Source organism: Corythoichthys intestinalis, chromosome 1 (assembly GCF_030265065.1).
Source record: "Corythoichthys intestinalis isolate RoL2023-P3 chromosome 1, ASM3026506v1, whole genome shotgun sequence".
Classification (NCBI taxonomy): domain Eukaryota; kingdom Metazoa; phylum Chordata; class Actinopteri; order Syngnathiformes; family Syngnathidae; genus Corythoichthys; species Corythoichthys intestinalis.
This window is the reverse complement of record NC_080395.1, coordinates 6,584,480-6,605,829: the sequence shown is the minus strand read 5'-3', so window position 1 is coordinate 6,605,829 and position 21,350 is coordinate 6,584,480. Positions and strand designations below refer to the sequence as shown.

General features: G+C 46.6%; 1 protein-coding gene across 4 annotated transcripts; it reads left to right on the top strand.

Annotated features, from left to right (window-relative positions):
- Positions 1 to 316: 316 nt before the first annotated feature.
- Positions 317 to 13,692, top strand: LOC130912037 (NACHT, LRR and PYD domains-containing protein 7-like). Of its 4 annotated transcripts, XM_057829811.1 has the most exons (8): positions 317 to 435; positions 1,496 to 1,602; positions 2,218 to 2,519; positions 6,815 to 8,669; positions 9,966 to 10,136; positions 10,294 to 10,467; positions 13,167 to 13,340; positions 13,411 to 13,692. In XM_057829811.1, exons 3-8 carry the CDS (start codon positions 2,264 to 2,266, stop codon positions 13,415 to 13,417), a joined length of 2,637 nt encoding a protein of 878 aa, XP_057685794.1. In that variant the 5' UTR covers positions 317 to 435; positions 1,496 to 1,602; positions 2,218 to 2,263; the 3' UTR covers positions 13,418 to 13,692. The 4 variants fall into 4 exon arrangements, with proteins under 4 accessions (XP_057685794.1, XP_057685803.1, XP_057685787.1 ...); XM_057829820.1 differs by lacking the exon at positions 317 to 435 and having other exon boundaries at positions 1,567 to 1,602; positions 2,256 to 2,519; XM_057829804.1 differs by lacking the exons at positions 317 to 435; positions 1,496 to 1,602 and having other exon boundaries at positions 1,789 to 2,519.
- The last annotated feature ends 7,658 nt before the right edge of the window (positions 13,693 to 21,350 follow it).

Here is a 21,350-nt window from a genome sequence, read left to right as displayed (position 1 = left end):
GTCAGGCTGTTGCTTACCTTTGCAAAATAGGAAAAAGACTAGTACAAAGTATAATACTAGCCCAACAGTAAGAAAGTAAAAATGAGTTCATAATAATAAACTCTGAATGAACTGAGTAAACTTTTTTAAACCTCTCAAAGGCCAAACAGTGCAACTTTCATGAAATTATGGTCACATTCTGCTGCTGGTTAGATTGTGTTTTGTTGCTGGGCTGTTAGTGGGGGCGTTCCTGACGTCGCACCTGAATCCAATGCGGGCTCATCAACGCAGCATTTAAGCACGGGTGAGCTCAGAGAAGGCTGCCGAGATATTTGCTTTGCTGATCGCCATTTGACATCTCGCACTATAGTCTTGCTACATTTGCTTGTTACGCCCCTGCATTGGGTTTTTTTCTGTTAGTGTGCTGCACTCGTTTGTAACTTCTACCCTGTGCAGGTATTTGAGTGTTTTTATTTTGGCTTTTTGGCTCGCTGCCTATCGTCTTAGTTAACCTTCAAGTTTGTAGTATTGAGCTCCGTCGACCTGCTGTCACTGACTCCTTTTGTTATTTCTACTATCCCGCGATCGCGTGTTATTTTTTGTTTGCAATCATTAAACCCTTGTACGTATCCCCCACTTGTTATCCGCTTCGAGGTCCAACCTTGTTTCCGCATTTGCGGACGCTCACAATTATAAGTAATAATAATTGACCACAGCATCCCGTCTCTCTATTAGCCTCCTTTTTTCGGGAGGGGGGGGAGTCCCTTATTTCTATTTCTGAAAGGTGGCAACCCTACTTTGGAAACAGGTCCCAAATTACTGCGGCATTTCTTTCAGCAAAAGACAATAAAAGTAAAGTAGACGAAGTAACCTGACCAGAGATTGTTGCTCCGGTCCTGCGCCCTTCCTCTGGAGAGCAGTCCTGCTCTTGCAGGCTCAACCTCGTTGTGTTCGTTCACGTATCGTCTTCAAATGTTTTATCAGGTTCGAGGTATTGAAACTGGCCGATTTAACTCCACATCTCGAAACTTTCAGGCCGCAAATCTTGCATTCAGCCATTGATTTTAATTGACGGGATTTCTATTTTGAAATATTTCCGACCGCCGCCATGTCGGCGCCGCTAAGCGGCCTTGTCATTGGTCAGGAGTGGCTATTGGCCCGTTCTCATTGGTCTGGAGCAGGCCAATAGCGATAGCTGCTTGGTGTTCACGTGTCATCACACAACACAGAGACAGAGTGTAGTGAGCGCCAGGAGGAAAAAAAAAGGCTGCGGTCAAATGTTATAATATTGGACGGGTAAGTGGTATCGGCGCCGTCTTTGTTGGTACTCACCGATACCGATACCACCATTTCAGGCCGGATCGGCGCCCCCTGCCAATACTAGTATCGGTGCATCTTTACTATTTACATGCATCTAGCATGAGGGACAAATGCAAGTTTGACCCCCTTAGCAACAGTTGCTAACATCATGAATATTAATGAAAGGTGATCTGTTACTTGCAACACTGCACACAAGGACGGTGTGGGTGTCACCAAAGGACACACCCAGGTTGGCGCGTCGAGGAGGACGGCGCAGACAAGTCGACACTCGGACGGGAGGAGATGAGGCGACATCACCTCCGTGTAAGTTTCCTCTTAAAAATTAATTGGAAAGGCACGTTGATAAAAATTGTAAAAAGTCTGTTCATAAATTGTTCCATTGGTCAGTTAGCCCACTGTTTGATTGATCACGCTGCAATTCCATCATGTGCATAATAGGGAAGTACAGAAACTACGTTTTGTTTACACCAAAACATCATCAGGCTTGAAATAGCCTATTTTATTTTGTGTACAATTTAATTCTCTGCGCTCGTGTAGAAGCAAGTTTGCAGAACTCTCAGAAAATTGACGTTGAATTTTTCCATCTTTTTGAAAGACATGGGTGCTGAAGCAGGTTCGGCAACTTCTTGTGGTATGTAAGTGGTGACTCGCTTCACTGGCGGTTGGAATGCATGTCCTAGTTGCGATTATTCGATCATTTGCAAGCTTGCCTCTTTGAAAAAGAAAGTATAGAACGACTTGGGTATATTTTGTCTTTAAATACATATATTGTCAAGTATTTTTTTATATTAAAACAAGTTGAATTGTGCCACAAAGCGACAAAGGAGTTCCAACAGGAATGAAGAAGATTGACCAGACGTCTTTCAAATGGTTTAAAAGCTCAAGTAACAATAAGTCAATCAAGGTTGTCACCCGCAGATACCCGATCGACGGTCACCTCGCTCACGCGTTTACAGGAGGAAGGATGGCTCTAGACACCGAGCGGAAGGAGCTGCTGTTGAAAACGCTGATGGAGCTGGGGGAGGATGACTTCGAGTCCTTCAAGTTCTACACGGACCTGCCTCAAAGCGTACGTGAAAACCCCAGCCGGGTGTACATTGCTGAGGAGCTGGTGAAGAAGCATGGAAAGAACACTCTGGAGGAGACCATCAAGATTCTGCAGAAGATCGGGAACAACAACTTGGCCGAGATGCTGCGCAATGACGTTCTGAAAGTACAAGGTTAGTCCTCTTCTTGGTATGGAAGGCAGATTACTTGAAAACTCTGTACAAGTGAACCGCGAGTTAAGGGAAGCTTGGTTAAATCTATTGCTGTGTCGAGGATTCGAAGGGTGCGTTGAGAAATCCTGGAAGTACAGTGGTGCAAATAAGTATTTAGTCAACCACCAATTGTGCAAGTTCTCCTACTTGAAAAGATTAGAGAGGCCTGTAATTGTCAACATGGATAAACCTCAACTATGAGAGACAGAATGTGGAAAAAAAACAGAAAATCACATTGTTTGCTTTTTAAATAATTTATTTCCAAATTAGAGTGGAAAATAAGTATTTGGTCACCTACCAACAAGCAAGATTCCTGGCTCTCAAAGAGGTCTAACTTCTTCTAACGAGATCTAACGAGTCTCCACTCGTTACCTGTATTAATGGCACCTGTTTTAACTCATTATCGGGATAAAAGACACCTGTCCCCAACCTCAGTCAGTCACACTCCAAACTCCACTATGACATAGACCAAAGAGCTGTCGAAGGACACCAGAGACAAAATTGTACATCTGCAACAGGCTGGGGAGACTGAATCTGCAATAGGTAAAACGCTTGGTGTAAGGAAATCAACTGTGGGAGCAATTATTAGAAAATGGAAGACATACAAGACCACTGATAATTTCCCTCGATCTGGGGCTCCATGCAAGATCTCACCCCATGGCGTCAAAATGATACCAAGAATGGTGAGCAAAAATCCCAGAACCACACGGGGGGACCTCGTGAATGACCTACAGATGGCTGGGACCACAGTAACAAAGGCTACTATCAGTAACACAATGCGACGCCAGGGACTTAAATCCTGCACTGCCAGACGTGCCCCCCCTGCTGAAGAACGTACACGTCCAGGCCCGTCTGCGGTTCGCTAGAGAGCATTTGAATGATCCAGAAGAGGATTGGGAGAATGTGTTATGGCCAGATGAAACCAAAATAGAACTTTCTGGTAGAAACACAGGTTCTCTTGTTTGGAGGAGAAAGAATACTGAATTGCATCCGAAGAACACCATTCCCACTGTGAAGCATGGGGGTGGAAACATCATGTTTTGGGGCTGTTTTTCTGCAAAGGGACCAGGGCGACTGATCTGTGTAAAGGAAAGAATGAATGGGGCCATTTATGGAGAGATTTTGAGTGAAAATCTTCTTCCATCAGCAAGGGCATTGAAGATAAGACATGGCTGGGTCTTTCAGCATGACAATGATCCCAAACACACAGCCAGGGCAACAAAGGAAGAAGCATTTCAAGGTCCTGGAATGGCCTAGCCAGTCTCCAGATCTCAACCCCATAGAAAATCTGTGGAGGGAGTTGAAAGTCCGTGTTGCCCAATGACAGCCCCAAAACATCACTGCTCTAGAGGAGATCTGCATGAAGGAATGGGCCAAAATACCAGCAACAGTGTGTGAAAAGCTTGTGAAGAGTTACAGAAAACATTTGGCCTCCGTTATTGCCAACAAAAGGTACATAACAAAGAATTCAGATAAACTTTTGGTATTGACCAAATAGTTATTTTCCACCATGATTTGCGAATAAATTCTTTAAAAATCAAACAATGTGATTTTCTGTTTTTTTCCCCACATTCTGTCCCTCATGGTTGAGGTTTGCCCATGTTGACAATAACAGGCCTCTCTAATATTTTCAAGTGGGAGAACTTGCACAATTAGGGGTTGACTAAATTCTTATTTGCCCCACTGTACACGACAGATGATAAACGGTAAACAATGACTGTGGAAAAGAAAAGAGCAGGAATGCTGGTAATCTCGATCGTCTGCCTTCATTGTTTACCATGCCGGCGTCCCGTACTAAAAGACGTTACTTCCTTCATATCCGATTGTTGTACGGAGACAGCAGTCCATATTAAGCTGTGGGTAATATTACCCGCATACATTACCCGTGTAACAACCAATCCGGACAATTGGTGTACTAGTGTGGCCGACATGCTGTGTATAGTCTAACTAATTACACGTTAAAGGCCATTATCCGTCCTAGTGTAGACGTAGCCTGAGTCACGGCACGTTTTTAGATTGGAAAAAATCTTGTGGCACACCACAAACTGAAAATGTTCAAAGATTACTTTCTGGACAGAAAATTTTACCATAAAATAATTTCTAGGTATTTATACTTACTAAGTGTGAAACTTGAGCCTGTTTAGATGAACAGAAAGCCAATATCCTGGCAGGAATCTTTGTCAACAGCTCTCAGCCTTTTTTTAAAATAGCGCATTAAGGCTGAACATCTCACTGACAAGTATATATGTCTCTGCCACAGTATGGGACTTTTTGGATTTAGCAACAAGTACAGCAACAAGCTAACTGGCTTTGAGGGCTTTCTCATATACCTTTATAGTTTTTCTAAAAAAAAAAATTAAAAAGTTGCCTGTTCCTCTGTTTTTACAAAGGTGAACAAAATAGTCCATATTTTGAAGTGACGGGTGTTTGGTTTGGAGATGACATTAAAGCTTGTTTTGCACCATGGCACTGTTGGATAGCGTTGAAGAACTGCTCGGATTTCTAGCCATCACCCACTTTGCTGTCCTCGACAATGTGTTGGAATAAAACACAGGGGCAGGATTGACGGTCGTCACCAGTGTTGTCAGTAACGCGTTAGTTAGTAACGCATTACTGTAATCTGATTACTTTTTTCAGTGACGAGTAATCTAACACGTTCATTTTTCTACACCAGTAATCTGATTAAAGTTAGTTTCTTTAGTGTCTCTGCGTTACAATTTTTTCATTGCCTCATAACGTATGTAGAATGAAGAATATTGTAGTCATGTACGAAGAGCATTTTGAATAGAAAATGCTAAAATAAAAGGCTCCCGGTGCGTGTTTCCATGACAACCTGTGATCTATTTCCTGTTTTGGTCCCGTGTCACATGTGTTGTGGGACTGAAGGCGTGGGCCAGGCAGGTGGACATTCGAGCCGAGTGTTGAGACGTTACGAGGGAATGTTGATCTGTTGATATCCATGAATGAAGGTGAGTATTTTTCCTTCATTCTGGAGGGTATCAGCAACAGGTTGGACCCCCTACATGCGCAGCCATTTCGTAGCTTTGCCGTAGCAACGACGGGCAGTCATCGCTCCAAGTTGGCAAGCTTTGTTTACATCTTATGCGTGTTGCACATTTATGCCGTGAGGTGATGTGTTCGTTTAGCATCTGTGGGATGTGTTGTACGTCCGATTGAGTGTAAAGTGCTTAGTTGCCGCCACATTTTGTGGCCTAATTGACCGCGTGTGCGTTGAGAGGAGTACGTCCGGGTTGGGCACGCGCATCCGCGCCCACCACCACCTTTGCAATTTTGTGCAGTCACTTTGCATTGTTTTACATTGGCACTGATATGCTGTTAACCATAACCCAAAATTCAGAGGTTTTGACATTAGGCTGAAAAGAGTTAGCAGGGTTTAATTGGTCGGTGGAGCTGATTTCAACAAATTCCAAGCAGTTTGTCAGATATTTGTTAGTTTCAGGGCTCCGGAGTGGCTAAGCTAGCGCGAAATTCTGATATTCCCCTTTAAATTCAATCATCGGAAAGTCAATTACATGTGATGACATTTTTCTGTTGTCCTTCTTATGTTGAGGCGGCAAAAGGAGAAAAATGAGTAAAAAGTAACTGATAGATTACTTTTAAAGTAACTTAGTTACTTTGATAATGAAGTAATCAGTAAAGTAACTAGATTACTTTTTTGAGATGTAATCAGTAATTACTTTTTCAAGTAATCTGTGACAACACTGGTCGTCGCTTATGGATAAAATGGAAAGGACACTTCTGTGCATATCGATCATCAAATGATGTACAGTAGACGTGCTGGGGTCCACATTGTTGCGGAATGATGGCTAGAAATCCGAGCAGTACTTGAATGAGACACAAGCAATACCTCGCTCATCTGCACATGACCGAGAACTTCCTACCTACTCCTTCCTTCCTACTGCAACGCCGTCTGACGACGTTAAAAAAATTGCATTGCATTTTGACACCCAAGTCAGATATGTCGCTAAGCCAGCTATCGGCTAATGCTCTGCAGGCTGGAGTTTGCTCTGCGTTTTACGGCCGTTTTTCCATTCCTACTCCCAGACTATCTTTTGCAGACCCTAGTCCAACTCTAAATACTTCATGTCAAGCTGCAACACTGTCATGACACTTCACTAAAAGCAACTATTGCTAGCGATGTGAGGGTGGGACCTTTCCCTATTCATGTCTTTTGTGGCTGTGTCCACTGATCGTTGTTGTTTTGTCCATAATGGGTCACCACTGCTCTCTTACAGGTCCAGTCTTCTCCGTCCATGATGGCGATCAGCTTGCCAGATTAAAGGGAGACCTGCAGGACAACCTGCAGAGATTATACATCTTTGCTCCCGAAGGCAACACCGAGCACTGGGAGCAGCAGCCTCTGGCGGATGTCTACACACAGCTGGACGTCACCTACGGGGCCGACATCAGCCCCGACGAGCGGCACGAGGTCCTCCAGATGGAGATGCGTGCCCAAGCGGCTAAGAAGTCTATCCTGCCGTGCGACATCTTCAAAAGCCCTGATGGAAAGCCGCGCCCCATACGTACGCTGCTCACTGTCGGCTTTGCAGGAATGGGGAAAACCTTCCTGGTGCAAAAGTTTGTGTGGGACTGGGCCAGCGGTAATACCAACCTGGACATGGACTTCATATTTCCCTTCACCTTCCGCGAATTGAACATGGACAAAGGGGAAAGCTTTACATTGGGTGAGCTTATCCGACGCTACGTCTGCGAGAGCAGGCACATGAGCGAAGAGACGTTGAACAGTATCCTTGCCGGCCTGCAGGAATCCAGGAAGCGAGACTACGAAAGCAGTGACATCAAGGTTTTGTTTGTCCTGGACGGACTGGACGAGTGCAACTTCAAAATGGAATTGAAGAACAGGGCGAAAGTGGACCTCGACGTGAAGAAGGCCTACCCGCTGCCGATGCTCGTGGCGCACCTCATCAAGAAGAACCTTCTTCCCTGCGCGCGGCTTTGGATCACCACGCGGCCCGCGGCCGCACGCATTATCCCTTCCAACCTCATTGACAGCAAAACAGAGGTGAGAGGATTCAGCGATTCCCAGAGGCTGGAGTACTTCAGGAAAAGGTTCCCAAATGAGGAGCGAGTCATCAGGCACATCCAGAAATGTCGCACCATCTTCATCATGTGCCACATGCCCATCTTCTGTTGGCTCATCGCCACAGTTCTTCAGGATCATTTGGACAAAGGGATGGAGGGAGAACTTCCCACAACACTGACCAACATGTACGTGTGGTTTGCACTTCACCACCTGGAAAACTCCATGGAGAGACAGACGACAGAGTACATCCATTACGTGAAAGCGCTAGCAAAGCTGGCATTTCACCACACAATGAATAAGCGTCAGATCTTCTACGAGAAGGACCTGGTGGACAGTGGTTTTGATTACAACCAAGCCGCAAAACACTGTGGTTTATTTACAGAGGTCTTTAAGGAGGTCCGTCCACTCAGAAGCAACAAACAAAAGATGTATCAGTTTGTTCATCTGACCATCCAGGAGTTCCTGGCCGCACTGTACGTGATGATGAGCCTCTTCAACGACAACAAGAACGTACTAGCTGATTCAAAATGGACACCAAAAGGTTTTTCAATGCCTTCTAAGCAGAAAACAATCATTGACGTCCACAAGTCAGCTCTCCAGAAAGCCTGTGAGAGTGAAGGAAACCTGGACCTTTTCCTCCGCTTCCTAATTGGCCTTTCCTTGCAGTGCAACCAGGAACTATTGGGGAAACTGCTGAAGGCTCCTCAGGACTGCGGACAAAGCAAGTCAAAGACAGTCAAGTTGATCAAGAAAATGATGAAACAAAACACCCCTGAGAAGAACATCAACTTGTTCTACTGCCTAAACGAGCTGAAGGACGACTCCTTACTTGAGCAGATCCAGCTGGAACTACTTCCAAGAGACCGGTTCTTGCGGTGCAAAAAGCTGTCGTGGCGCAACAAGCCAAACGAAATGTGGTCAGCCCTTGCCTTCTTCTTACTGACCTCCGATGAAGCCATGAATATCTTTGTCCTGGGGAATTACTCCGCATCGCCGTTAGGGCTCAAGAAGCTGCTGTCGGTGGTCAAGGCTTCTGAAATTTCATTGTACGTACTCGAAAGTCTTCTTCTTCTTCTTTTCCTTTCAGCTATTCCCTTCAGGGGTCACCAGGTGAGATGGATACGGGGGACAGAGAGGTGGAGGATAGAGTAAGAGCGAAGAGAACTGGGGGGACTGTTAATACAGAGGAGATTGCATAGGTAGGAGGGACCAGACCATGGAGTGTTTTGTAGGTTATGAGACGAGGATCTTGTAGTTGATTCTTTATTTGATTGGAAGTCAGTGAAGTTGACGAAGGATTGGGGTGATGTGGTGTGTGATGGGGGTCCGAGTAATGAGGTGTGCTGCTGATTTATAGTTGACTCCAGATCCATAGCAGATCCATAGGGGGCCTATTTTCAAAAACTTAAAATTCAAATATTTTCAAAACCATAGCGACTAGCGACATAAAACCAAAACAGGCACCTCCATTATGCATAAATGAGTCCAAGATTCACTCAGAAAGCATTGAAGTTTGGTGGTTACATCATTACCAAAATCATGGTCTGGGGTTACATCCAATATGGGGATGTGCGAGAGATCTGCAGGGTGGAAAGCAACATAAATAGTCTGAAATATTAACAAATCTTAGCTGCCTCCTAAATTCCTAACCATAAAAAGGGACAAATTCTGCAGCAGGATGGTGCTCCATCGCATACTTCAATCACTACCTCAAAGTTCCTCAAGGCAAAGAAGATCAACATCCTCCAGGACTGGCCAGCCCAATCACCAGACATGAACATTTTTGAGCATGTCTGGGGTAGGATGAAAGAGGAAGCATGGAAGATGAAAGCCAAGAATGTTGATGAACTCTGGGAGGCATGCAAGACTGCTTTCTTTGATGTTCCTGATGACTTCATCAATAAATTGTATGAATCCTTGCCGAAGCCCATGAAAGTCATACAAAATATTACATTTGGATCTCATCAGCACCACTACTTAATTCGCTTATGTTATGGAACATATTTTTGTATTTGAGGTACATTTTTTGTTCAATTTCCACACTACTTTCTGTAGGCGACAAAACTTTTGTCTTGCCAAAATTTGACCTTTATGTCTTCATTAAATGATAAATCTTTTTTTCCGTGAAACAAATATATTTTTGTTCATTCAACATCATTTGGAAGGGTCTTAGCTTTCATATGAGCCATTTCTGAAACCAACTGAATTATTAAATGTCAGGTTATTAGCAATTGTTTCTACAAAATGGATAAGCGACAAGACTTTTGTCAGGGACTTTACTAAAGTCAACAAGCGTTGGATTTGGCCTGCTCTCACGACATCCTTCTGCTTGTGTTCTCCAGTCTAAGTAATTGTCACCTGGACAAAGGCAGCTGTCGCCTGCTGGCTTCCGTTCTCAGCTCTCCATCCAACCTGAGGTTTCTGGACCTGAGCCGGAACAATCTGACAGATGAGGGGGTCGAGTTCCTCTCAGAGGGACTGGTTAGCCCACACTGCATCTTACAAGTCCTCCAGTAAGGAGCTCCTCTAGTTAGAAATCTTCTGTAGTCCAAAACTATCAATGCTGTTTTTAGCCAAGGAAAGGGCAAAAAAATGTTACTTTCAGTAGAACCTTCATAACTTTAAACAAGTTCCCTTCCTGACTTCAGGCAATTATCTCATATGTTGCAGTCTATCAGGCTGCAGGATCACAAAGCGAGGATGCATTCCATTGGCCGAGGCTCTCAAGTTAAAACCCTCCCATCTTCAGGAGCTGGACCTGAGCTACAACAACCTGTCGGACGAGGGGGTGGAGATCCTCTCAGAAGGACTGGCCAGCCCGCACTGCATCTTAAAACGCCTTAAGTAAGCAGCTGTGCTGTCACTTAGCAAAGCCGTATTGTAATCTGATTACTTTCTTTCAGTCATGAGCACTCTAACACGTTCATGTTTCCAAATCAGTCATCTTATTAAATTTAGTTTCCTTTGTAATATATGTAGAATGAAGAATATTTTAATCATGTACGAAGAGCATTTTGAATAGAAATTGTTTTGAAGGTTCCCACTACGCGTTCGTTCCCATGGTAACCGCCAATAGTTACTTCCTGGTCTCGAGTCACATGCACTAAGTGTTTTGCTCATGAGAAAGGCTTGAGGATTACAAGTTCACAGCCACCTAAGTATTTTTCCTTCATTCTGGAGGGTTCCAGCGATAAGTTGGAGCCGCTATAGCGTTGTAGCTTTGCCGTTGAAATAGCGGGTAGACATCATTACTCGCCAATTTGGTGAGCATTGTTTACATCATATTCGTGTTGCACATTTACTGTGGGGCAAATAAGTATTTAGTCAACCACGGATTGTGCAAGTTCTCCCACTTGAAAATATTAGAGAGGCCTGTAATTGTCAACATGGGTAAACCTCAACCATGAGAGACAGAATGTGGAAAAAAAAACGGAAAATCACATTGTTTGATTTTTAAAGAATTCATTTGCAAATCATGGTGGAAAATAAGTATTTGGTCTATACCAAAAGTTCATCTCAATACTTTGTTATGTACCCTTTGTTGGCAATAACGGAGGGCAAATGTTTTCTGTAACTCTTCACAAGCTTTTCACACACTGTTGCTGGTATTTTGGCCCATTCCTCCATGCAGATCTCCTCTAGAGCAGTGACGTTTTGGGGCTGTCGTTGGGCAACACGGACTTTCAACTCCCTCCTCACCGAGTGGCGTCAAAATGACAACAAGAACGGGGAGCAAAAATCCCAGAACCACGCGGGGGGACCTAGTGAATGACCTACAGAGAGCTGGGACCACAGTAACAAAGGCTACTATCAGTAACACAATGCTCCGCCAGGGACTCAAATCCTGCACTGCCAGACGTGTCCCCCTGCTAAAAAAAAGTACACGTCCAGGCCCGTCTGCTGTTCGCTAGAGAGCATTTGGATGATCCAGAAGAGGACTGGGAGAATGTGTTATGGTCAGATAAAACCAAAATAGAACTTTTTGGTAGAAACACAGGTTCTCTTGTTTGGAGGAAAAAGAATACTGAATTGCACCATACCCACTGTGAAGCATGGGGTTGGAAACATCATGCTTTGGGGCTGTTTTTCTGCAAAAGGACGAGGACGACTGATCTGTGTAAAGGAAAGAATGAATGCGGCCATCTATCGAGAGATTTTGAGTGAAAATCTCCTTCCATCAGCAAGGGCATTCAAGATGAGATGTGGCTGGGTCTTTCAGCATGACAATGATCCCAAACAAAGGAGTGGCTTCGTAAGAAGCATTTCAAGGTGGCCTAGCCAGTCTCCAGGTCTCAACCCCATAGAAAATCTGCGGAACGAGTTGAAAGTCCGTGTTGCCCAACGACAGCCCCAAAACATCACTGCTCTAGAGGAGATCTGCATGGAGGAATGGGCCAAAATACCAGCAACCGTATGTGAAAAGCTTGTGAAGAGTTACAGAAAACGTTTGGCCTCCGTTATTGCCAACAAAGGGTACATAACTAAATATTGAGGTAAACATTTGGTATTGACCAAATACTTATTTTCCACCATGATTAGCAAATAAATTCTTTAAAAATCAAACAATGTGTTTTTCTGTTTTTTTTTTTTTCACATTCTGTCTCATGGTTGAGGTTTAACCATGTTGACAATTACAGGCCTCTCTAATATTTTCAAGTGGGAGAACTTGCACAATTAGTGGCTGACTAAATATTTATTTGCCCCACTGTATGCCGTGAGGTGATGTGTTCGTTTAGCATCTTTGGGATGTGTTGTGAGTCCAATTGAGTGCAAAGCGCTTAGTTGCCGCCACGTTTTGTGACCAAATTGACCGCATATGTGTACGGCGTACTTCTGGGTTGTGCGCGTACATTCGCGCACGGCCCCACCTTTGTGTTTATTGCACTGTGCAATTCATTTGTGTGTTGTTGAATATTGTGCACTCAATTTGCATTTTTTTACATTGGCACTGATATGCTGTTAACCGTAACCCCAAGTTCAGAATTTTTGACATTAGGCTTAATTTTAGAGATCGCGGGGGTTTAATTTGTCGGTGGAGTTCATTTGAACAAATTCCATGCAGTTTGTCAGTTATTTGTTTGTTCCAGGGCTCCGGAGTGGCTAAGCTAGCGCGAGTCAAAGGTGGTTGAAATCAACTCCATTGACTAATTAAACCCCCGCTAACTCGAAGATTAAGCCTTATGTGAAAAATTCTGACCTTCCCCTTTAAATGCAATTATCGGAAAGTCAATTACATTCTATGACATTTTTTGTTGTTGTCGTTCTCATGTTGAGGCAGCAAAGGGAGAAAAATTACAGATAAATTACTTTTAAAGTAAATTAGTTATTTTAATAATAAAGTAATCAGTAAAGTAACTGGATTAATTTATTGAGGAGTAATCAGTAATTAAATGACGTTTTCAAGTAATATGTGTCAACACTGATAAACAGAAATCTGTGGATCTGGTCGACCAATCAAAACAAGCACTGTTTTTATTAGCCAAGAATAAGGTAGACAAAAAGTTCCATAAGAACCTTCATTGCAATTATCTCATTTGTTGCAGGCTGTCACGGTGTGAAATCACGAATAAAGGATGCGTTTCATTGGCCAAGGCTCTTAGGCTAAACCGCTCCCATCTTCAAGAGCTGCACCTGTGGGGCAATAAAATGGGAAAAGGAGGGAAAAGGGTCTTATTGGACCTCCAAAAAGATCCCAGCTGTAGCCTCAAGACTATCAAGTAGGTTCCAAACAATGTTGTTTGTGAGAGTGTTCAATTCCAATTCTTTGTGTTCTGATTCTTTCTTCAGCTTGTAATTGTTCAGCTAAGAACAACGTTTAATCCCTGGTTAATCAAGACTGGTTTAATCAAGACTGGTGGGTCATTCCAAATGTTCCTTATTTGAAGAAGTCTCCTTCAGATTTTGTTCGTTCCCATGTACTTTCCTGAGGAGCAACTCGACACCAACCTGCTGGTGACCTTCTACCGGTCAGCCATTGAGAGCCTGCCGACCTATGCTGTGTGAGCATGGCACTCGAGGTTCACAGAAGCAGACAGGAGAAGACTGCAGACAGTGATCAAAACAGCAAAAAAGGTCATCGGCTGTCCCCCCGATAGCTGGTGACTGTGCACAACATCCGGGGTCAGCTCGCCAGATCCACAAAACAATCACGCCCGCTGAACGTCAGTGCACCAGATACGGCGGGAATCATGAATCTGACAGTCCAAACCCGATAGCAAGTGACTCTGCACCAGATCCGGTGTCAGCCCGCCGGGTTCACATAGCAATCACGTCTGCAATCCTCAATCTGACAGTCCAAATGATAGGTTACGCACTGGTCCGGGGTGGACCGTGCAGACCTGACGCGCAAAAAATCTGAAATTTTCATGGTCGATGTGTGACGTCACAACAGTGCGCACCCTGGTGGCAGGCATCTGCTGCGACACTAAACAGGAGAACACGCAGAATTTTTTAATGGTAAGTGATTTATTCAAAGTCATAATTGTGTTTTGAAGTCCCTTCCTGACTCCTAAACTGCCATTTATTTACAAATGTGATTGCACTTTAGTTTACATATTTAAATGTTCAGACATTAAGATTTGAATGAGGAATTGGATATGAATAAGAATGGAATATGAGTAATGGTTAATAGAGTAACAATTATTAATGATCTATTTATATACTATCTATACTAGAGATGTCCCGATCGATCTGGTCCGATCACGTCATTTTTAAAGTATCGGAATCGGCAAAAAAATATCGGACATGCCTTTTTTAATATACTGTATATATATATATTTTTATTTTTTTTTTATTTTTTTTTAATTAAATCGTTTTCTAATTGTATTTAACGTTACAGACAAAATGTCTTACACTCATCCAGAGTCTTTTGTTTTGGCTTAAAGTGGGGCTGTCAAATTTATCGTGTCAACGGCAGTAACAACATTAAAATATTTAACGCAATTCACACATGCGCTGCACTACCCACTCACGCATTGTCGCGTTCAATCTATAATGGCACCGTATTACGTATACATAGAACTAAAAGGCAACGTAAAATGAGTAGAGAGAATTTTGGACAAAGAAAGAACACATCCAGGCCCGTCTGCGGTTCGCAGGATGTGTACTTTCTTCAGCAGGGGGACACGTCTGGCAGTGCAGGATTTGAGTCCCTGGCGGCGCATTGTGTTACTGATAGTAGCCTTTGTTACTGTAGTCCCAGCTCTTTGTAGGTCATTCACTAGGTCCCCCCTGTCAGGGCCTCCGGCCCCTGAGCCCTGCTCCTCCTCCTTGTTTGTGTGTGTGTGTGTGTGTGTGTGTGCGTGCATGTCTTGATTGCAGGATTGGGCAGATGGGTGAGCCTGGGACCAGGTGCAGTCGATCATCGTTAGCAGCCTACTTAAGCCAGTCCCTGGCATCACTTCATCGCCAGATCAACTACTCTACTTGACGAGTTTGTGACTCTAGCATTTGCCTTGTTACAAGTATTTCTGATATCCTACTCACTTTGCCTTGCTTACAGATTCTACATTGCCTGCCTGCCTTGACAACTTACCTGGTCACTCAACAACTGCCGCCTGACTTTTTGGACACAGACCATCTTTGTATTCTGCAATAAACATTTGTCAACTCTACCACCTTGCCTTCCTCTCTGCATCTGGGTCCCCCGCTCACCCAGAAACGTAACAGCTTGATCTGGCCAAGAAATGGACCCAGCAGAGACCAACCCGCTCCGTCGCCGAGTAGCTGCCCAGGATGGCCTTCTGGAGCAACACAGTGAGGCGATCACAGCCCTCATGAATCAGGTGCGCGACTTTGCCGAAACCCTTAATCGCCTCCAGGCTGGGCTCTCCTCCCTTCAGGCCTCCGAGCGTGCTCCTCCTGCTCCAGATTTGTCCAACACAGCCCCTTATGCCCTCAGAGAGCCGTTCGTTCAGACACCTGCTCCCTATTATGGGGACCTGGGGACTTGCCGAGCTTTTCTGGTTCAATGTGCACTCGTCTTCAGGCAGCAGCCCCGCTCGTATGCTTCCGAAGAAGCTAAAATAGCATATCTTATCGGCTGCCTTCGGGGCTCCGCGCTCGAATGGGCCACAGCAACATGGGAGGGGCGCTCTCCCGCCTGCTCCTCATTTGACGCCTTTACGGATGAAATGAAGAGGGTGTTCGATCACCCAGTGCGCGGCAGGGAGGCGGCGAAGCGTCTCATGTCGCTCCGGCAAGGCACAGACAGCGTAGCCGAATTTGCAATCCGCTTTAGGACGCTTGCCGCCGAGAGTCGCTTCAACGATGAAGCACTCCAAGAGGTCTTCCGGGGTGCACTGAATGACTCAATCAAGGACGAATTGGCCGCCCGTGATGAACCAGCTGACCTCGACCAGCTCGTTAGCCTTTCTATCAGACTTGATTGTCGTCTCCGTGAGCGCCGCAGGGAACGTTCGAGAATTCCGGGACCGCTGACTTCTTCGTCTGCCCTGCCACATACCCCGCTCAACGCTTCATCCCAGGGGGGACACGGCTTTCCAGCTGCATCGCCCCCTAGTGCTGGGCCCGAGCCGATGCAGCTGGGCCGTGCACGGCTATCCACCGCAGAGAGGGAGCGCCGGCGGGGCGCCAATCTGTGCCTTTACTGCGGGGGTGATAACCATTTTGTCGCCAATTGCCCACTGCGGTCAGGGAAGAGAACTACACCTCCCAACAAGGTCGGCCCGGTGAGTCATGATCAAACCGTTACCACTGTTCGTTTGAAGCTATCTGCCATGCTTTGTTGGAAAGATCTGTCCATGCCGTTATATGCCTTCATTGACTCTGGTGCAGACGATAACCTGATCGACCGCGCCCTGGTGGATCAGTTAGGGGTCTCCCTGCTGCCCTTAAAAACCCCCATCAAGGCTCGGGCCCTCAATGGCGACTTGCTGTATTGTGTCACTCAGGAGACTGCGCCATTGTCCTTGGTACTCTCAGGAAACCACAGAGAGGTAAAGTTTTATGTTTTCGAGAATCTACAAGTGCCCTTAGTTCTCGGCCTGCCCTGGTTAAAGACCCACAACCCCAACATTGACTGGAGGAGGGGCAGCGTTGCGGCTTGGAGTGACTTTTGCCTCAATAATTGCTTAGGATCTGCTGCCGATGTCGCTGTTCCACCACCAGCTCCGGAGCAGGTCGACCTGTCCCTCGTTCCAGCCTGTTATCATGATCTTGCTCCTGTTTTCAGCAAAAGCCGTGCCAAGACGCTACCACCTCATAGGCCCTACGATTGTGCCATCAACTTGAAGCCAGGGGAGCCTCTACCCAGTGGTCGGCTATTCAACATCTCACGCCAGGAACGCCAAGATATGGATGAATACATTTCTGAGTCTTTGGCTGCGGGCATAATCCGTCCCTCTTCTTCACCGGTGGGGGCTGGCTTCTTCTTCGTGGGCAAAAAGGACAAGACCCTGAGGCCTTGTGTGGACTACAGAGGCCTAAACAGCATTACAATCAGGAACAGGTATCCACTCCCGCTCATTGACTCTGCCTTTTCTCACCTTCATGGAGCCTCATTGTTCACCAAGCTCGACCTGCGCCAAGCCTACCATCTCGTCCGCATTCGTGAGGGGGACGAATGGAAGACAGCCTTTAATACTCATCGCGGCCACTATGAGTATTTGGTGATGCCCTTTGGCTTAACTAATGCGCCTGCTGTCTTCCAGTGCCTGGTCAATGATGTCCTGCGGGACATGATAGGCAAATTTGTTTTCGTTTACCTGGACGATATACTTGTGTTTTCCGAATCCCCCGCAGCTCACGTAAACCACGTACGGCAGGTGCTCCAGAGACTGCTTGAGAACCAGCTGTACGTCAAAGCAGAGAAATGTGAGTTCCATGTCTCCCAGACCACATTCCTCGGCTTTGTCGTTGCTGAGGGAAAGCTGAAGATGGACCCTGCCAAGGTGACGGCGGTCGCTGATTGGCCCAGACCGACAACGCGGAAAGGACTGCAGCGCTTCTTGGGCTTCGCAAACTTCTATAGGCGGTTCATCAGGGACTACAGCCGGGTGGCCGCCCCCCTCACAGCCCTGACCTCACCATCTACGCCGTTCAAGTGGACGTGTGAAGCTGAAGTGGCATTCAGCGATCTCAAGAAAAGGTTCTGTTCCGCACCTATACTTCGTCACCCCGACCTGACTCGCCAGTTCATTGTTGAGGTGGACGCTTCGGATCTTGGAGTGGGAGCCGTGCTCTCTCAGCGCTCAGAGGATGGCAAGGTACACCCATGCGCCTTCTTTTCCCGCAGGCTCTCAGCGGCAGAGCGCAATTATAGCATTGGCGACAAGGAGCTCCTGGCGGTGAAGCTTGCCTTGGAGGAATGGCGCCACCTCCTGGAAGGGGCGGAGCATCCTTTTGTCATCTGGACTGACCATCGGAACCTGGAGTACATTCGGTCGGCCAAGAGACTGAACTCCAGGCAGGCGAGGTGGGCTCTCTTCTTCGACCGTTTTGCCTTCACTCTGTCTTATCGCCCAGGATCACAGAACACCAAGCCAGATGCTCTGTCACGCCAGTTTGCACCTGATGGTGAAAGACCAGAGCCCAAACCCATCCTATCCCCGACCTGTTTTGTGGCCAGTCTCAAGTGGGAGATCGAGTCGGTGGTCAAGCGAGCCCAAGTACAACAAGCAGACCCAGGTGGAGGCCCCAGGAACCGTTTATTCGTGCCCGATTCCGTCAGAGCCCAGGTATTGGAGTGGGGGCACTCAACACCCTTGACATGCCACCCTGGCGTGCGTAGAACATTGGCCTTTATTAGACGGAGATTTTGGTGGCCTTCCATGGAAGGCGACGCGAAAGCCTTTGTGGCTGCTTGTACAGTTTGCGCCCGGAACAAAACCTCCACCAAGCCAAGTTCCGGTCTTCTTCAGCCGCTTCCCGTTCCTGGACGCCCATGGTCGCACATTTCCCTGGACTTTGTCACCGGTCTCCCACCTTCCAAGGGTAACAGTCATCCTCACAGTCGTAGACCGTTTCTCAAAGACTGCCCGCTTCTTTGCTCTACCCAAACTCCCGTCTGCCAAGGAGACCGCAGATCTGCTAGTCCACAATGTGTTTCGCCTCCATGGCATCCCTGCTGATATTGTTTCTGACAGAGGTCCCCAGTTCATCTCCCAAGTCTGGAAGGCTTTCTGTGCGGCCCTGGGCGTCAAGGTTAGTCTGTCGTCTGGATACCATCCACAGACTAACGGGCAGGCAGAACGAGCCAATCAACAACTGCAGACGGCCCTGCGCTGTATGTCCAGTACGCTTCCCTCCTCCTGGTGTACACACCTAGCCTGGGTCGAGTATGCGCACAACACGCTCCCAAGCGCTTCCTCAGGTTTGTCACCTTTTCAATGCTCGTTAGGCTACCAACCTCCCCTGTTTCCATCACAGGAGACAGAATGCGCAGTTCCGTCGGTGCAAGCCCACATGCGCAAGTGTGCCCGGGTCTGGAAGACAGCTCGTACTGCCCTGCTCCGCGCGGCCTCAAGCTCCAAGACGCAAGCCGATCGCCACCGCACCCCCGCGCCCACATACACCGTCGGACAGCGGGTCTGGCTCAGCGCCCGTAACATCCCCCTCAAGGTTGAGTCTAAAAAACTGTCGCCTCGGTTTGTGGGCCCGTACGAGATCGTGGCAGTCGTAAACCCAAGCGCTGTTCGCCTCAAGCTTCCTGCCTCTCTTCGAGTCCACCCCACATTCCATGTGTCCCAAATTAAGCCAGTCTCATCCAGTCCGCTGTCTCCTCCGGTGCCAGCTCCTCCTCCTCCCCGGCTCATCGATGGGCATCCCGCCTTCACTGTCCGGGGGCTGCTGGACGTCCGCCGACGAGGTCGGGGTCTCCAGTACTTGGTGGACTGGGAGGGTTACGGGCCTGAGGAGCGCAGCTGGATCCCCGCCCGCCATGTTCTGTGTCGGTCCCTCATCCGTGACTTTCACCGTCGGAACCCTGGTCGGCTGGCTGGTGCGCCAAGTGGCGCCCGTAGGAGGGGGGGTACTGTCAGGGCCTCCGGCCCCTGAGCCCTGCTCCTCCTCCTTGTTTGTGTGTGTGTGTGTGCGTGCATGTCTTGATTGCAGGATTGGGCAGATGGGTGAGCCTGGGACCAGGTGCAGTCGATCATCGTTAGCAGCCTACTTAAGCCAGTCCCTGGCATCACTTCATCGCCAGATCAACTACTCTACTTGACGAGTTTGTGACTCTAGCATTTGCCTTGTTACAAGTATTTCTGATATCCTACTCACTTTGCCTTGCTTACAGATTCTACATTGCCTGCCTGCCTTGACAACTTACCTGGTCACTCAACAACTGCCGCCTGACTTTTTGGACACAGACCATCTTTGTATTCTGCAATAAACATTTGTCAACTCTACCACCTTGCCTTCCTCTCTGCATCTGGGTCCCCCGCTCACCCAGAAACGTAACACCCCCGTGTGGTTCTGGGAATTTTGCTCACCGTTCTTGTTATCATTTTGACGCCACAGAGTGAGGAAGGAGTTGAAAGTCCGTGTTGCCCGACGACAGCCCCAAAACATCACTGCCCTAGAGGCAATGGCGCCCCCAGGGCAACCCCGCTTGCCAATATAGATTGTTGTAGCATCAGTTATGCATTTCATCCCAAATGCAAATCTGCCAGCACCTGCTTTTCCCCAGTAATTATTTTGTTTTGTTAAATATACACCTTATGCCTAATATATACATAACACAATAAAACAGAATTGTTGTAGAACTCAAAATGTTGACTGGACAGTTATGGACTATGCAAATTAAATCATTAGTAATATCAAATATTACACAATACACCAAAGTATATCAGTAGCCGTGTCCTTAAGTCTTTCTGATAGTTTTCCCCTGACCTTTTTACTGCAATAATATAATGAAAACCTGAAATTATGGCTTTTAGAAGCAGTTTACATGGCGACTCTGCGACACAAAGACGCAATGACTGAGTAGCAGACTCGCCTCGCGTGCATATGGTGTCGGCGAAGATGGAAGGCGAAGACGAAAAATTCTGAATCCTGCCTCCAAAGTGGAAGAATCCCGTTGTGGGGGGCTTCCTCGGCATGCACATCAAAGGCTCTTGCGGCGCGACACCGCGCCGTAACGTCAGCACTCGTACACGTCACATTGGGCATGCGCAGTGGTGCTACTAAACATTAAAAACAGCAAATATGGCGGAATGTCGGCTTTAATTTACTGTTTTAATAATATTCTTAAATTAAATATGTTGAACGTTTCAATTTTTTTTCCTTTTTGAACAAAAGAAAAATGACATTGCTTCGAGTGGGCGGGCATATTTTTTTCCGGGCTGAGGGAGCTTGGTGGGGTCAAAGTGCATGATTCTTTGTCGCACTGTAAATCTGCACTGCCCCCTAGGGTCTGACTTGAATACTAAATCGTTTTCATGCGGGATTGTGACATTGTTCAAATGGAGACGCAAATGCGATTTTGAAATTTTTCGTATTCTCGGAGAGTCACCATGTAAACGGCACATTAATTTTGGTGTGCCATCCCAAGATTTTAAGTGGCCCCATCTGGCCACCCCTATGAAAAATTTCTGGAGGCGCCACTGCCTAGAGGACATCTGCATGGAGGAATGGGCCAAAATACCAGCAACAGTGTGTGAAGAGTTACAGAAAATGTTTGGCCTCCGTAATTGCCAACAAAGGGTACATAACAAAGTATTGAGATGAACTTTTGGTATTGACCAAATACTTATTTTCCACCATGATTT

What these genes read in the sequence shown, in the direction of transcription:
- LOC130912037 (XM_057829804.1), top strand. Translation starts at nt 2,138, where the DNA reads ATGAAGAAGATTGACCAGACGTCTTTCAAATGGTTTAAAAGCTCAAGT. An exon ending in TGCATCTTACAAGTCCTCCA is followed by an intron (nt 10,137 to 10,293) that starts GTAAGGAGCTCC and finishes CATATGTTGCAG; the next exon opens with TCTATCAGGCTGCAGGATCA. An exon ending in TGCATCTTAAAACGCCTTAA is followed by an intron (nt 10,468 to 13,166) that starts GTAAGCAGCTGT and finishes CATTTGTTGCAG; the next exon opens with GCTGTCACGGTGTGAAATCA.